The 18,370-nt window shown below is 41.6% G+C and overlaps 1 protein-coding gene across 6 annotated transcripts in view; it reads left to right on the top strand.

Annotated features, from left to right (window-relative positions):
* Positions 1-18,370, top strand: part of NOS1AP (nitric oxide synthase 1 adaptor protein) — a 206,753-nt gene that overhangs the window by 87,543 nt on the left and 100,840 nt on the right. For all 6 annotated transcript variants that reach the window (XM_060690208.2, XM_060690207.2, XM_034409934.3 and 3 more), the window contains 4 exons: positions 1,208-1,349; positions 9,909-10,069; positions 11,056-11,223; positions 11,995-12,160. In XM_060690208.2, the coding sequence (XP_060546191.1) occupies positions 1,208-1,349; positions 9,909-10,069; positions 11,056-11,223; positions 11,995-12,160 (637 nt within the window). The remainder of the gene's footprint in view (positions 1-1,207; positions 1,350-9,908; positions 10,070-11,055; positions 11,224-11,994; positions 12,161-18,370) is intronic.

Genomic DNA, 18,370 nt, shown 5'->3' with positions numbered 1-18,370 from the left:
TTTTTAAGTTGGACCAGAAGGGGTTAGGCAGACTATTTTCTTCTTAATAGAGCCAGAGCATGTCACATTGCTTGCTTTGAGGCAAAGCCAATGTGTTTTGGTTGTCTGGGATGAAAGACTGAGAGAAGGTTATCCTTACACATTGACTATTGCTGAGAATTATGGAAATTGACACCCCATCTTCTTGAGAGTTGCATTACTCTTAAAGATGCTGAGCTTGTCAGCTGGAGAGTTGACAGCCCAGGTTCAAGACCTGAGCTTCCATGCAACAGGGTGAGCTTCCGCTACTTGCCCCAGCTCCTGCCCAGCTAGCAGTTCGAAAGCATGCAAATGTAAGAAGATTAATAGGTGCCACTTTGTTGGGAAGGTAACAACTTAAATTGCACCTGTGGCATATAGCCATGCTGGCCACATGACCACGGAAATTGTCTTCGGACAACACTAACTCCCTCAGCCAAGAAACTAAGATGAGCACCATACCAAGAGTCGGACACGACTGACAGGGAAACCTTTACCATTACCATTTACTTTAAAAAAAAACATTTAAACTTAAATGACACCATAACTTTTATGACAGTTATTATTTGCTCTGAGCATATAATTCAGGAATGGCCACTCCAAAAATGTGTTCATTGTTAAGCCCTCATGCCTAAGTACATATTTCAAAAATGTATCTAGCTTGTTGTTGCTTACTCAAAATTCAGAATAGTGTTCTATCTCTGCCTTCTGATTCAGATAGAAGTTCATAAATGTGTATTAAGTAAGTCTACCAGGATGTATATTTCTGAAATGAACTCCAAATGAATAGCTTAAAGTCAAAGTGCAGTTTCTGAATCATGCAGTACAGTCTTCAATGGACTGATTTGCAAATTTGGAAAACTCATCTGTGTTTCTTTTCATATCACTAAACAGCAAGACTCCAAAGTTGAAAGGGAGGAATGTAGGAAAATAGGCTCTTTGGGAGCAAGTTGTCTAATTAAGTTGAGATGTTAGCTGCAGAAATCCAAGAAAACCGAAGCTTTAATAGCACATGGAAGAAAATTAGTTATTACCAAACTTGACACAGTTTCAAACTGTAACTAGATTACTGGTACTTTACCCTAATTGAATATTAAGAGAAGGCATAGATCTTTTCCCTCAGGAATAGCTGTTAGCCTTGGTCTTCAGATGGGATATTCTTATTGCCCTTTTTCTCTCTACTTTGCAGAGTCAAGCCATGCGCATTGTCCGAACAGTGGGGCAAGCATTTGAAGTCTGCCATAAATTGAGCCTTCAGCATACACAGCAGAATGCTGATGGTCAAGAAGACAGTCATAGTGAAAAGGGCAGCGAGGATTTGGAAGCATCAGGTAAAAAGACAACAATGATGGGAAAGGTTCTGTCTTTCTACAAACAGAAAATTGAAGTCCTAGACAGATAAAAAAAGAAGTGGCAAAATTTTATTTGAGAGAAGAATGACTTTCCCAGAGCAGGTAGAAGAATGTCCTCACCCCTTGCATACAGAACTGAAAGAGTGGAGCTAATCTTTCTCTGTGGGCCTACTGGGACTTTACTTTTGCCTCTCCTAAACCAGATGTTAGGATTTTATCTTAGAGTCTGCCTATATTGCTGTCATAATTGTCAACGGTCTGATTAGCAAACCTAAGAAAAGTAAACACTCTCAGGGACTTTTAAATCCCCAAAACAAAACTTTATTGGATATACCATTTCAGCACTGAAGAATCAAAGCCAACTCTGGTTTTCCCACGCAATGCTTGTATTGTTAAACAATGGCTTCTCCTTCTCCCCGCTCCCCACCCCCAGTTTGTTGACAAGTTGAATAGCGATAAAACCTAAATGTTTCAAAAGCAGTTCAACCTTGACATGCCGACTCCCTGGAAAGAAGGGGAGACCTGGAAAGATATCAAACATAGATTAATATCATTATTCATGTTCCTTGAGCCTTCACTCTCCCTCCTGGTTTTCCTGGTGCTTAGCATGGAATCTTCTCACTAATCTATCAGTGTCAACATCCTGTTCTTTCACCCATTCTGCTTCTGACATTGGGTACCCTTTCCATTATACCAGGTATTGCAATTTCCCTTTATAGTACCTTGAATCTAGAACTCTTATTAGTTTCATAGTGTTTCTCCCCTCCCATCCAAATGTAGGATGACAGTTCTCTTCCAACCAATGTCACGTTAGAGCCTTTAATGGGCTTCAACAAACTGCAGTGGAACACCGAGTGGACTTTTCATAGTAATCTAGGCAATTTTAACTCCATTGTGACCAAGTTGATGATGCACACAACCGGGAGAGCGCCTATGTATTTAGGACCCAGTTTTTTACATGGTTGCCTTAATTTCAAGTACTTTGTGGATAAATATACTTTATCCCTGATCTTAAACTCCCTCTGGGAGGCTCTCTTTTGTTTTGCTTGTTTATGTTTTTTCCAATTCTCCTGCCCTCACTAAAGCTTTCTGCACATTTCCCCAAGTGTTTATTATTATTTATTATTAGTTTGATTTATATGCCGCCCTTCTCTGGAGACTCAGGGTGGCTTACAATGCTTTTAAGCAATAGCCTTCATACTTTTGTATATACCTGCTTAGTAGGGCTTTTGGCCCCCCCTAAGCGGTGTTCTATTTTATACAAAGTCAGCTTATTGCCCCCACAAACCGGGTCCTCATTTTACCTACCTTGGAAGGATGGAAGGCTGAGTCAACCTTGAGCCTGGTGAGAATTGAACTCGCAGTAATTGCAGGCAGCCTGCAGCTAAATACTACTTTAACAGTAGTTTAGTCCACTGCACCACCAGGCTCCAAGTGTTTCTTGGAGTATCTATCCATTAGCATTATTGAGAAGGGAGGCTCCCTTGGGAATTCTGGCATGGACACAAACTCCATTCCCATAGCCACTTTGAATGGGGTAATGGGGATTTTTCTTGCTAAATGGATTTTTCTTGCTAGACTCTTAATTTTATTAGGGCATTGGTTGGAACCCTGACACCCAGTGCTGCTATGAACTGAGTTATTATAGGCTACTTCTGCAAAAGGCAAGTTCCCCCCAATTTGTTTGCTGGTATCACAGCGTACCCTGTTTCCCCCAAAATAAGACCTGTCCCAAAAAGAAGACCTAGCATGTTTTATGTGTGTGTCTAATATAAGCCCTACCCCCCCTGCCCAAATAAGCCTTACTTAAGAGTCTGTGCAGCTGGCACCTGTCCATTCTGTCTCATTGCTCACAGTGCCACAGCCATGAGGTGAGGTGGGGGGGTTGGAGCTGCCCCACATGCCCCATACTGGCTTACCTCAGGGCCCCTGCAGCCAGGCCATCCACTCCCCAACATCTGCTTCGCAGCGGTAGTACCGGAAGCCAGCTGTCAGGGTTCTGACCGATGCCCTAATGAAAGCAGGAGCCTCAAGCAAAGTTTCAAGAAAAAACCAGTTGTTTATTAGGAGCGCCATGTTGGCACAGACCAAGTGAAGCCAGCTCTGACTTCACTCAATTCACACTGGCTCCTGGAATTCCCTGGGTGGGCGTAGGTTCTGCCTCCTTCTGGGTTGCCAGGAGCAGGCTTTGGAGATTCCACCCTCTGCCCTGGTGGCCTGAGATTCTCTCCATGCACCCCAGGTATTGGAGAGCAAGTGGAGAGTCTGGGGCTCAGGAATCCCGGTCGTGTTGGTTAGTTTTGGCAGAGCTGACTTGCTGTCAGGGTTCTGATCAATGCCCTAATGAAAGCAGGAGCCTCAAGCAAAGTTTCAAGAAAAATCCAGTTGTTTATTAGGAGCACCATGTTCGCACGGACCAAGTGAAGCCAGCTCTGACTTCACTCAATTCGCCCCTTGCCTCTGACCCTGTTTCCCCCCCCCCCCAAGGTGTACAAAGCAATTTCGCAGGTCGTAGAAGTCACTCCCTCCAGTCATTACTGGTTTCTGTGGAGATGGCCTTGACTTTGGCTGGTTAGGATATGTTTTGTTTTGACTGAGGTGCAAATTCCTTGATGCAGCTGCGAGGCTTGATTCCCCATCCTGCTGCCTATGGCAACTCAGGAGCAGGTCAGGAAAGCTTCATGACGCCATGTGCAGCAGGAGCCCATGTGACCACTGGCCCACTTCTTCTGTTTGCGGCTGCAACAGAGCAGGAGGCCGAGCGGCATGCAGGTGCCACAGCTGTGTGGTGTGGCAGGTGTCAAGCCGTGGATGGCCTAGCTGTGAGGGCCCTGAGGTAACCCAGTGCAGGGTGCATGGGGCAGTTCCATTTGCCTTGCCTCGTGGGCTTCCCGTACATGGAAAAAAAGACACACACACCCCGAAAATAAACCCTAGTGCTTATTTTGTAGCCCAAAAGAAAATAAAATTCGGTCTTATTTTTGGGTAGACATGACTGTTGCATTGGTCTGTTCCGCCGCCCTGTTAGTGCTCAGATGGAACCCTGAGCTAAGCCCCTGGGAGAAACCTATCGACTTCAAAAACTCCCACTAGAACTTTGCAGTGAACTTGCACCCCTTGGTCTGAGATAAATACATTTCGGAACTCCATGTAGCTGGTAGATGTGTTGTATGAACAGTTTGGCTAGCTTCTGGGCTGACGGAAGCCCACGTGATTGTCCAAATTACCATGCTTACCCCAATCACCAGCAATTCCATAATAAAATCCATGACAATATCTTCCCATGGTGGACTAGGTTCAGCAGCCCAGGGATCTTTCCTGGCATTAGCTTCATAGACACAGGCACTGCGCAGCTCATTACGTAGCTCTCTATGTCCTTCTTCATCTTGGACCACCAGAGCTCTCTCCTGGCCCAGGTGGAGGGTCTTTACAAAGCTGAAGTGGCCAGCTGTTTTTGCATCATGGCTTCAGTGTAAGATCTGGGTTCTCTGACTGACCGGAATGTACAGTTTGTCCCAGGCCAGGTTTTCTCTCATTGTCATCTCATCCCGATGGGCTTGGAAGTCATCTTCCTGTAAGGCTTCTCTCAGTCAATGAATCAACCTCTCATCTAGCACCTGAGAAGTGCTTGATGGCCATTGCCCCTCAGAGCTTTTGGCTGCCAGCTACTTGGAGGGGATGATAGAGTTAACTATTTCCTCCCGGATGCTTTTGTACTGGGGCATCCGGGAGAGTGAGTCTACCAGAAAGTTCTTTTCTCCAGGCAAGTACTTAAGCATAAAATTGAATCTGTTAAAATATTGAGCCCATCGTACTTGCTTCAGAGAAAGCTTCCTTGGGGTCATCAGGGACTCTAAATTCTTGTGATCTGTCCATATTTCAAATGGGATCTTACTGCCTTCTAGGAACTGCCTCCAGGTCAGTAGTGCCCATTGGACTGCATAAGCCTCCTTCTTCCACACTTAGCAATGCCTCTCAGTGCCGATGAGTTTATGGGATGTGTAGGCAAATGGTTGCAGCCTCACTTCAGCATTCTTTTGAAGTAGGACAGCCCCCACCGCCACATTGCTGGTGTCGGCTTGTATGACAAACGGTTCGTCTGGGTTGGGATGTTTAAGGATTGGCTCTGCCACAAACAGTCGCTTGAGCGTCTCAAAAACCGCATGGCAATCCATGGCCTAGTTCAGGGGTGGGCAAATGTGGCTCTTTTACAACCTGTGGACTTCAACTCCCAGAATTCCTGAGACAGTCCAGCTGGCTCAGGAATTCTGGGAGTTGAAGTCCACAAGTTGTAAAAGAGCCATATTTGCCCACCCCTGGCCTAGTTCAATGGTTGACCAGGCTTGGGTTTTACTCCCCCTCTACCCGTCTTTAGCAGCTCGGTAATTAGCAGAGTGATTTGGGCAAATGATGGAACCACTTGACACCTGGTAACCCAAATAATCCAAGCTAGTTTTATGAAAGTCTTTCAATAGTTTGGCATAGAGTTTAGTGTCTAGCAGTTTCCTCAGCATCTCATGCACTAACTTCACATGCTCTTCCATCATTTTGGAGTAGATGAGTATGTCATTCAGCTATACCAGAACCCCTTTATATAGATGCTCATTTATCAATTGCATGAATAGGGCTGGGGGCCTCTGTAGCCCAAACGGCATCACTCAAAACTGGTAGCATCCCAGGGGGCAATTGAAAGCTGTCACTCATTTCCCTCTTTAATCCTTACTTGGTAATATGCTTCCCTCAAGTCTAGCTTGGTGAATATCTTCCCTTTGGATAGGTATTCCAGCATTCCTTTATGACGGGGAAGGGACACATATTCTTGACACACACTTCATAAATTCCATGGAAATCCACGCACAGTCTCATGGACCCATTCTCCTTGAAAAGTACAGGGGCTGACACCCGGGATTTCATTAGCTAAATGAATATTCTTGCCAGGTTCTTGTCCATAAAACTCCTCAGCTCCTCCATCTCCCTGGGGATCATTGCATACATCTTGTGCTGAAGCAGTTTCGCCCTCAATTGTACAGTTTGTGGGACAATGTGGAGGGAGCATCTGTTGTGACTCCGATCCCCGAGGCCGACTTATCGGAGGGAGAAGGCTCCGAACATGAAGGAGAGGAGTTGGCCAGGCCTCCCTCTCCAGGACCCTCCTCTCTGGCAATGCCTCAAGTGTCTCCCGAAGGAGAAGAGATTGGCCAGGAGCCAGGTATCTCCTCGCAGTTGGACAGTGATGGAGATAAGTCTTGGCTGGATCCATGCCAGCGTCGGAGAGACAGGCGCACACAGCAGAAAAGGAGGCGTGCCAGAGATTAAGCTGAATCACTGGACCACATCCCACGGGATAAAAGGGGGTGAGGTGGCCATTCAGACTCTGTGACAGACAAAACTAACTACTAGCGAGTCACATTGTATCTTTGAAACAACGTTATCTGCCTTGGATTTAATACGGACTGGACTTGACAATTCTTGAACTGTGTGTATCTTGTTTGGGTTTATCTGACGGAGGAACAGCCCCTCCCTTTATGAGTAAAGTTCTTGGCAAGCAGCTACGGGGTTGCTGCCAATCCTCTTATCGAAAGAATTTGTTGTCTGCCAGTTTTATTTAACCCTTGGCTATCTGTTTGTGTGCGTGTGTGAGATGGGGACAGAACAGCATCTTGGACTCTTCCTCACTTCCATCAGATTCCTGTACTCACTTGGGATGTGTGGCTTCCCCAACCCAGGGTCTGCCAGGGTATTCACTGGTTCGGCCCTCTCTTCCTCTCTCATCCACGCTCGACCCGTCCCTCTTATCTTTTCTACTAGCCCAGATTTCTTCCTCCTCACCTTTAAGCACTACTGGTCGCTTCCCCAATTCATTGAAGGGTTGCATTTTTTCAACCACAATAGTCCATTGCCTCTGCCATTTTTGGGGCCACTATGAATTGGATAGTCTCTTTGTTGCTCCCTGCTTTCATGCTCACTAGTCACATCAGGCATGTGGCAGGCATCCCCCCCCCATCCCCCGTGATTGAGCCATCAGCTTGCTTGAACTTCATAAGCTGTCTCAGCTTCCTTACTTATGTCTCAAACATCTGCAAGCTGACCAAGCAACAGCTGCAGCCCGAGTCTTATCAGGACGGTGAAACCCCCCCCCGGCTCCTGAGTGGCGCAACGCGATCTCCACTTGGGCAGTGAAGGGGGCAATGGCTCCACTTACCATTGCGTTGTCCTCCCCCTCACTGTCACTTTCATAGAAGGCCAGGCTGGGCTTGACAGGAGTCAGAGTTCCCTCTCCGCTGGATTGGGGAGAGACCTCCATGATCTGATGCTCCATCCACGTTTTCTCCTTTGCCTTATTTGGCACTTTCTTGGTCTTTGGTTGGCTCGGGACTCTCCGGGCTGCTGCCAGTTGTGGCACTGGGCAAGTAGCAGCCTGATGGCCCTCCTTCCTACACAGGAAACAGGCTCCTCCTGGGTGCCATGGGCTCTCCCTCAGGGTTGAGGTGGGAGCTCCCGGGATCTTCCGTCTGAAGCGAGCATCTCTCTTGGCTCCTGCAAGGTCAGTTCTCGAGCCCTGCATGCTGCTTGTATTCCATTAGATCTATCAGAGTTTGTTGCAGCACACACAATCAGACACAATTAAATGAACCTCAGCAGGATTCAAATTACATAAGAAACTTCTTTATATACAATACCATACAGGAGAATTCATCATACAATATCAGCAACACAGAAATAATATTCATAGAAGCAAGTAATTACAGAGTAGAGAGATACAGAGGCTAATATATTGTACAGAGGCACTCATTAAAGAGGCCAAACCAACTCTTATTTATAGTTCAGCAAGTCTAAGCCACACCCAGATTCCAAACTGTCTCTTATGGCCCCATACAAACAAATACTATGTTTCAGTTTCCAAACAGTCCTCAATGGCTGAATTAGGTGCTATGCCTATTCATTGGCTGACCTGTTACCATGTCTATTCCAGCTATGAACATTCATACTCTGACAAGATCTAACTCTACTGTAGTCACCAGTTGGTACTTGGCGTGGAGCTTCTGGGTTCCCTCGGGGCAGGCGGTTTTGGTACAGCTCGCAATTCAGTCCATCTTGGAACTGGTAGACTAGCAATTGCTCCGGCCACCCTCTCAGCTTCCCCGCCAGGCCTCGGAATTCTCAGATATATTCTGCCACTGGTCTGGCTCCCTGGCAGATGGTCCAGATCTCTGCTTCAACCCGGCAGGTCTGTGAGGGGTCCCTGAATCTGGCCCAAAGCTCCTCCGTGAAGGTATCAATGTTCCCAACTCCGGAACTCCTTTGTTGTGGAGGAACACTACCCAGTCCGCAACCTACCTTTCCAGACTCACAGTGACGGTGTTCAAGCATGCAACGTTGTCTGGATAGTTGGCCCCATACTGGTCCATGTGGCTTCACACTTGGTTTAGGACATAGGCTAACTTCTCTGGCCTCCCGTCGAACATCTCTCTCAAGGGAGGGGGTTCTCAGTTGTCCCGGATCAGCCCGTACCTGGTGGCACCCCCATTGCCTGTGGAATCACTTGTGCTTTCAGTCCCACAGCACCCCGAGGCACTTGGGATGGCATGGAGGCTTGGGCTTGTCCAGTTCCCACTGGACCTAGTGTTGCTTGGTACATTAATGCCTCTCCGCGCACCTCTGTGCACCTCCATCCCAATGAACCTCTCTCTCAGTTGTTCCACTGAAGGGCTGTGACATGACATCTGATACCTCCAGTCCATCGGTTCCTCCCAATCCACAGCTCTCTTGGTTTTCCACTTCAATCCCTGGGTCACAGCCACTTCTGGTGGGATCAGAGGGAACTCTGGCTCAGCGGTCTTTCCCACTTTACTCTGCCACAGATGGGGTAAGGAAGGTCCCACCTGGAGTTGCTGCTCCTTCCTCTCACACTACTGGCTGTTTCGTTTTCTCCACTCTCCCTTTGGATCGAGTCATGACCACTTGCACTCCAGAGTCCACCAGAGTCCAGAGTTGAAGGGGCTATTCCAGCCTTTGCTGCTGCCTGTGCTCTCCGCTCTCCGCTAGGCATTGTCCTTTTCCTCCCCTCACAGCACTTTTGGAGGTGACCGAGTAGGCTGCTCTGGGGTTGATGAATGAGAATTGGTTTAATGTCAGTGGTCCGATTAGCAAATCCAAGAAAAATGGACACTAAGGAACTTTTAAATCCCCAAAGCAAAATTTTATTGGATACATCATTTCGGCACTGAAGAATCAAAGCCAACTCTGATTTTCCCGTACAATGCTTGTATAAACGTTAAACAATAGCTTCTCCTTCTCCCCACCCCAGTATGGTCACAGTGTCCAGTTATGAATCATCCATTTGTTTTGGGAACAGTTCATTTCTCTGTTGGACACCTGCATCAGTGTCCTTGGTGGGATCTTGTCTCTAGAGCGTCTGCATTCTTTCTACCCTTCTCTCTGCCCAGTTCGTTGGCAAGTTGAATAGCGTTAAAACCTAAATGTTTCAAAAGTGGTTCAACTTTGACAATAAATTTTGCTACTGATAATTTCTCACAGCCTGTGGTTTGACTGAACCTGAACCTGTCAACACTACTGAGGAAACAGACATTGATGCTGTGGATATCAGACGACCAGGGAGTGATCACTTGGAGTTTACCAGGGGCGTGACAGATCTTGACGCTGTTGGTAAAGAGAAGTCTGGTCTTCTTTGCATCAAGGTATATGTATCCTTGTCAGTGTTGGCTTATGTTCAAAGAATACAGCTCTAGGAAGAGTATAGCTCTGCCTTTTATAGAATAAAAAAATGTAACTGATATATAGTCCACCACCTTCTGTACGCTATTTTAATCCTAAAGTGAAAGTAATCAGAAAAACAAATCAAATAAAATTCTTATGTTCTTGAATTGAAAAACTGTTTTTTTTATTTTTCTTGCATTGTTCATGAGAAATATATCATTTCATTAATATATATTAAAATATATCATTTCATTAATGAGAATTATCTATTCATAGATAATTTGTGGGGATTATATATTCATATTCATATATCAGATATAATCACTCCACTCAGTAGAGCCTTTCTCAAATGAATGTTATTGTAATACATGTCAGCCCATTCCAAGTGTTCTCAGCAAATGATCTCTATTTTTGATGCCACACAATATTTAAAAACTTTGTACTTCAGAAGGCAGCTTTTTTCTGTTTTGCTTCCAGATGTCTACCCGTTTGCCTTCTCCATCTCCTCCATTTGATATTGGCAGGAAACAATGATATTTTAAAGTCTCTAATGTTAAGATGGCTACATACATAGATGAAAAATTACTGGATACTTTCCATATTAGCCAGAATAATAAGAACAGGTCATCTTGGATCGAGGCCTTTCTGCATCGTCATGGTTGATGCTATTACTTTTTTTTTAATTGGGCAAAGAAAAAGTAATATGGATGATTTCCACAAAACCATGAATGAGCTGAAGTAGATTATCCTGCTTAGTTGTGCTTGCTGAGTTATTTGAGCACTGGAATCTCTGTGGTCTCTTTCCTAATGTAGAGTGTAACTGTGCTTTGGTTGTGCCATTGTAGCTCCTCCTTTCTGCCTATTGGGTGGGGAAGAATTATGTTTCTGAAAAATGAGAGATGTATACTGGGTATAGGGAAGTCTAAACTGAATCCTGCATTGATCACTGCGTATGCTTTTTTCATAGGACTTGGTTCACAAAGAGAATATCTTCATGGCTTCTCCTAAGATGCTTCTCCCTTCTTCTACCCAGTTGGCTGAGCCAGAGGTTCCTCTCTCTGCTCATCACCAAATGCAGTTTCTGCAACAGCTTTTGCAGCAGCAACAGCAACAGACTCAGTTCGCTGTGGCTCAGGTTATTATCTGTTTTGCAGGAAAATTAATTCAGGGGTGTCAAACTTGTGGTCCGTGAGCCGGATGCGTCACGCGCTAGCCACGCCTACACCCGGTTTAGCGAAGGGGGAAAAGTCGCAATACGTCACATGATGATGCCATGATGAGGCGAGTTTGACACTCCTGATCTAATTGAAGAAAAGACTGAATAGAAATCCTATATAAAATAATCTGAACCATGTTAGTGCATGAAATGTTCCAACCTGAGCTCGGTTAATAGCAGTTGCCTATTCAATTGCAGTCCTTTACCTAAGAAAGAGCAAAAGATTTGAAGGAATAGAACCCTAGACCAGCAATTGCAATGCCAAATTCATTGCATAGCTGTCATGGAATATCCTTGTCTTTGCTGCCAAGATACTAAAATGAAAATGTAAGAATATTTGGTGGTTGTTGAGACAATACAACATTTGTTTTCTTACTTATGAACTGCTCTCTTGACAGTTCTACTGGAGACTGATATCACTCTGAATGTTTTTATTCTTAAGCAAATATCTTGGCTTCTCTTTAGTATCTAAGGACTCTGTAAATCATTTGGTGGGTGGGATCTTCTCGTCAGTCTTCTGCAGGCCCTAAAGACAGTTTCAATAGCTATCTCAGGGGAAGTAATATTGAAGTATATTCAGCCTCCTTTCATATCTATATTCAGAGTGTAAGTTTTCTTATAAATCTTCTTTACTGTCTACTTTTCACTGCAGCTATGTATAATCATGTGCTTTTTGTTTCTGTTCTGCAGGTACATCTGTTGAAAGACCAATTAGCTACAGAGGCAGCTGCCCGCCTTGAGGCCCAGGCTCGAGTACACCAGCTCTTGCTTCGGAATAAGGACCTTCTCCAGCATATATCACTTCTAGTAAAGCAAGTGCAGGAACTGGAGGCAAAACTGCTGGGAATCAACACCAGTAAGAGCTCTTCCTTCTCCTGTCTATAAAAACCATTTCTTTTCCTGTTTTAGTTTTCTGTTCAGAACACACTTTCCATTTGTCTTTAATGCTGTATTTTTCTTTACAGCAAGTTATATCAAGTTATATCTGTACCAAATGTAAACTAATTGAATTACTTGAGGAAAAATTAAAGTGTTTATAGGAAAAAGCAAAGGGATCTAGAGTAGGAGTGTCAAACTCAAGACTTAAATCCAGCCCATGGGGCTGGCCTGGAAATATCAAAGGACCGGCTTGCATTGCCTCTGCTGACCAAAATGGGCCATGTGCCCCTCCCCGGCCCATTTTTAGCCGGCAGAGTGCTCTTGGAGGCTGAGGAGGCTGAAAATGGGCTGAGGGGAGGCCCCGCAGCAGAGTGCTGAAGGAGGCCATGGAGGGCAAAAATATTAATCTTTGATTAAGGACTCTTTCAGTGCCATTAGTAGGTTGCCAGCTACCTCTGGTTTGGATTTTTTTCTGAGCCCTGGATTTTTTTCTGAGCCCTCAGCCTCAGCAGAGGCTGAGTGGGTCTATTTGTTGTTTAGTAATTTCCTCTAGCCATTTTCTTAATTTTATCCAATAAATAAAATAATTTCTTTGGTTCTGGGCATGTCCACTACATGTGATAATATGTTCCCTGCTTCTGTTTGCATTTCCAACATTCCGCTGATCTGTTTGGAGACATTTTTGCTAATCTCTGTGGGGGCAAATGCCAGCGATAAAACATTTTATATAAAATTTCTTTGTATGGCGCTGACATTGTCAACTTATAATATTTTTCCCACATTTTTTCCCAGTTCTCTAATTCTATGGTGTAGCCAAAAATTTTTGCCCAGGTTATCATAGTTTCTTTTCTTTTCTTTTTTTTTTTTAATTGAAAAAGTTTTACAAACAACAATTTTTCCCCCAATTTCCCCCCCATCCCTCCCTAACCGCCCCAAACCCTCCCTCCCCATGACTTCCCCAGGGTGAAATCCATCCACATTGTGCTATATCATACTTTACTACCCCTCTATTCTCCTCCCTATGCGCTATACATTTCTATATCACAATAAGCTATTTTGCCCCCTATAAACTATACATTTCTACACAACATTTATCTAAAAACTATCTGGTACTTCCTGGTTTGGTATTTATTCTGCACATAATCTATCCAATTCCTCCACTCCCATACATAAGTCTCTTGAGTCTGATCTTTTAAGTATGCTGATATCTTCGCCATTTCTGCAAAACTGGCCATCTTCAAAGTCCATTCTTGAATTGTAGGCACATCAACCCTTTTCCAGTATTGACCAATCAATAACCTGGCTGCTGTCACCATATGCAATATCAATTTTGTTTCACCCACTGAAAAACCCTTAACTATACCCAGTAAAAACAAATGTGGAGAAAATTGAATTTTTTTCTTTAAAACATTTTGCATAACCCACCAAATCTTTATCCAGAAAGCCTTAACTTTCTTGCATGTCCACCATATATGATAATATGTAGCATCTAAACAATCGCATCTCCAACATTTCGGTTGAACATTGGGATACATACATGACAAGTTTTTGGGATCTAAATGCCACCTATAAAACATTTTGTAAAAATTTTCCCTTAAGTTTTGCAACTGTGTAAACTTAACATTCTGAACCCATATTTTTCCCATGTTTCCATCATAACTGGTTCTCCAAAATTTTGCACCCATTTTATCATACAATCTTTAACCAATTCATTTTCTGAATCTCTTTCTAACAAGACATTATAAATCCTCTTAATATGCATTGGACCTTTCTCTTTTATCTCTCTAACCAATTCTTCTTCATGCAACATTAAACATTTTTGATCTTCTCTCCATCTCAATTGAAGTTGATTATACTGCAACCAAGTTAAATTAATCCCCTCTTCCAACAGCGTATTCAATGTTTTTAGTTGCCATCTGCCCCCATCATTAAAAAGTACTTCTTTATATGAACCCCCCCCCCGAGTGACTTTATATTTATATTCCATATGATGTGACCAAGATTCAACCACAACGGTATTTTGTAATCCCATTTGAATCGGTGCTTCTTCCATACTCTCATCAAGGAGCTTCTAAATATATGACTATTAAATACTTTGTCAACCTTGTTTTCATAAAATAAATATGCATGCCAACCATATTCAAGATCATGACTTTCTATATTCAATATTCCAGTCTTTGTCCTTCCAAACCAATCACTTGCTTGTGTAAACGCTGCAGCTTCATAATATAATCTCAGGTTTGGAAGTTTAAGACCACCCCTTTCACGAACATCTTGCATAATTTTCAGTTTAACTCTTGGTTTTTTCTCATTCCAAACAAACTTGTTCACTCCTTTTTGCCATTCAGTCAAGTATTTATCACTTTTAAGCACCGGAATCATTTGAAACAGAAATAAAAATCTAGGTAGAACATTCATTTTAACTGCTGCTATTCTTCCAAGTAAAGACAACTGCAGTTTTTTCCAGGTTTCCATATCCTTTTGTACCTTTTGCCACAGCACCTCGTAATTATTCTGAAACAGTTTTATATTTGAATCTGCAACTTGAACTCCTAGATATCTCACTTTTGATACTATTTCAAAGCCTGCCTTCCTTTCCAGTTGCTTCTTTTGATCAACTGTCATATTTTTAACTATCATCTTGGTTTTTTTCTGATTCAGTCTAAATCCTGACACCATACCATATTCTTCTATAATGTCTTTCATCTGAATTATTGATTCCATCGGCTGCATTAGGATAACAACCAGATCATCTGCAAATGCCCTTATTCTGTAATCATCTTGCCTTATCACTATTCCCTTCAAAGTGTTCGAATCCCGTATTGTGTTCAACAAGACTTCTAAAGATAAACAACAACGGGGATAACGGACAACCTTGTCTTGTACCTTTTTCTATACTAAAGTTTGTAGTTAAACTTCCATTAATAATAATTTATGCTGTTTGTTCTTGATAGATTGCTGAAATGGCCTGTAGAAACTGGTCCCCAAAACCCATCATTTTTAAAGTCTTTAATAGAAAGTTCCAATTCACTCGATCAAAGGCCTTCTCCGCATCCAAAAACGCCAGCACTGCAGAGATCTGTTTATTCTTCTCAAGATATTCCAATAAATCTATAATTTGCCTCACATTATCCTTCATATATCTGCCTTCTATAAATCCAGCTTGATCATGATGAATCACCTCTTGAATAACTGGCATTAATCTGTTGGCTAATACTTTCGCAAAGATTTTATATTCCGTATTCAGGAGAGATATTGGTCTAAAATTTTCCGGTTTTGTAGAATCTGCCTCCTCTTTCGGTATCAAAGAAACAAAAGCTGCTTTCCATGAAGAGGGTACTTTTCCCCCTTGTTGTATGCTACAAAATAAGTCTTTAAGATGTTCAATCATTTCTGCTTGTAAGGTTTTATAGTACACCGCAGTTAAACCATCCGGTCCTGGAGCTTTAGCTGTTTTCAGTTGTTTAATAGCAATAATAATCTCCTCAACTGTTATTGACAAACTCATTCTTTCTTTTTGAACATTAGAAATTTTTGTAACTCTCTTTTCTTCTAGATATTTATTTATAAGTTCATTCTGTATATCATCTTTAGCATATAATTTGGTATAATAATCTAAGAAGGCTTCTTTAATTAGTCTTTGTTGAAATACTTCCTTCCCTTTATACTCAATACTCCCAATAGTCCGAGTACTCTGCTGTTTCCTCAATGTGTAAGCCAACCACCTGCCCGGTTTATTGGCGTTACAAAATGTATTATGTTTCGTAAATTGTAAATTAGTTGCTGCTTGTTCCGCTGTAAGCATATGAAATTGATCTTTCAAAAGTTTTATAACTCCTTGTAATTTTTCATCTGTTGGATTTTTTATAAGTAACTGCTCTTTTTTCTTTATTTCCCCTTCCAATTCTAAGCTTTCTCTTCGTTGATTTGATTTATGTTTAGAGTTCATGTAAATCAGTACCCCCCGCATATAGGCCTTGCTCGCATCCCAAACAGTTTCAATAGGGGTACCTTTATTCAAGTTCATTTCAAAAAATTCCTTCATTTGTTTTTTAAGTTCATTTACATTTTTTTCATATCTGAATAAGTTTTCATTTAGTCTCCAAGATCTTCTCTCTTTCTTTCCCATTTCTATTTCTATCCATACTGGGCTGTGGTCAGATAAAATCCTCGGAAATATCTTTGTTTTCTTTGTTTTTAAAAGCAAGTCAACTTGCTTTTAAGTAAAATAAAGTCAATCCTAGAGAAGGATCTGTGTCTATCTGAGAAAAAAGTAAAGTCCAATTCTTTTGGGTTATGCACTCTCAATCTTTCAATCATAGTTTCTTTAACTGTTTCTTCTTCCATTTTGAATCTCAGTAAATAATTATATGGTTTTTTAATCATTTTTTCCTCTGTCCCCTATAGTATTTTATCCAGCTCTTGTTCCGTATAGAAACCATACTTTTCTACGTCTTTTTTGTATCTTGCCTGGATTTGCAAGTAAGGCCACCAATCTATTTCAATTCCCTGTTTTTTTAATTCCTGATTCGCTTTTAATTTACCTTGATCATCTAGTATGTCTTTGTATCTTGCTATTTTGTCTAAGTCTGGTATATTCAGGTATATTAGTGCTTCCATACTTGATAGCCAAACTGGTATTTTATTGTAGTGGTTCTTCTTTATTTTTCCCCATATTAGTAAAAAAGCATCTCTAATTTGATGTCTTTGAAAATAGGTATGTGTTTTGTTTTTCCCCTCCCATATAAAGGCATGCCAACCTAGTTGTAAATCGTGGCCTTCTATTGTCAGAGTCCTTTTATTTTTTAAATTTATCCAATCTTTTATCCATGTCAACGCTGCAGTTTGATAATATAATTCCCACTCTGGGAGTCCAAAACTGCCTTTATTTCTACTATCTTTTAATAATTTTAATTTTAATTTTGGTTTTTTCCATAGCCAAATAAATTTTGTTGTTATTTTGTTTAGATCTTCAAAATATTTCTTTCCTAATTTTATCGGTATTCTTTGAAATAAAAATAAAATTTTTGGTAGTATATTCATTTTAATTGTGGCAATTCTTCCGATTAGCGAAAGTTTTTTCCAATTCTCCAAGTCCTTTTTTATTTGCTGAAGTAACTTACTGTAATTATCCTCTTTGATCGATGAACATTTTGCCGTCAGCCAGATTCCCAGGTATCTAACTTTCTTGGCTATCTGCATATCCATTTTCCCCTCTTTTTCTGTTTATAGGTCAGATTTTTGGCTATTATCTTTGTCTTGTCTTTATTTATTTTAAGTCTGGCCACTTTGCCAAATTCTTCTATTTTCTGAACTAGTTTAGATCATGTTTCCAATGGTTCCTCTAGGATAAATACTACATCATTGACAAAAGCTTGCACTGTGTATTCTTCCTTTTTTATTTGTAGCCCTTTTATTTTTTGTTCTTGTCTGATGTATCCCAATAGTACTTCTAAAGATAAAATAAATAATAAAGATGATAGGGAGCATCCTTGTCTTACACCCTTAGCTATTTTAAATTGTTCTCTTGTTTCCCCAGTTATTATCACTTTTGCTGTCTGAATAGAGTATATTGAGCGTATCATCCCTACAAATTTCTCCCCGAAGTTCATAATTTTTAATTGTTGAATGATGAATTGTCAATTTAATTCTTACTTTAAGATCAGAGGTTTATTGTTTCTAATAATTTGGAACATAAGAAATGAATAGATATAAAAGATATAATAGCATTAATACACTTCTATTAACAAGCCATTGCAATGGGGTCCAATGGTATACAGCAGATCCTACATGGACTGCTATAAATCAAAGGGCTCCGAGCTGATCTCTAACCCTATCCTTTATACTCTTCTTCTAACATGCTTCACTTCACTGTCACTTTCCATAAACACCTGTGTACATTACTTTCAGTTCCTCATTTCCAACAGTTTCATTCTTCCTGTTTTAAACGTATCCATACAAGTGCATACTTTGCAAAAACATGTTTCACAGTTAGAATGGCTCAGCAGGATTACAAATAGTTCTGGTACATTTTGAAACCATTCTAGCTGAAAACTTTGGTTCATATTCTTTCTTCTGGGGCCATAATCCATAGAATTTAATGATTCTAATAGATCAATAGGCTGTATTTCTTGATTCTCACACCCTTTTAGAAATTTTCCTTCTTCTCTTTTTAACTTACCTCCAA

Source organism: Pantherophis guttatus, chromosome 3 (assembly GCF_059756535.1).
Source record: "Pantherophis guttatus breed Tessera chromosome 3, ASM5975653v1, whole genome shotgun sequence".
NCBI lineage: Eukaryota > Metazoa > Chordata > Lepidosauria > Squamata > Colubridae > Pantherophis > Pantherophis guttatus.
This window is presented reverse-complemented; position numbering and strand designations above follow the sequence as displayed.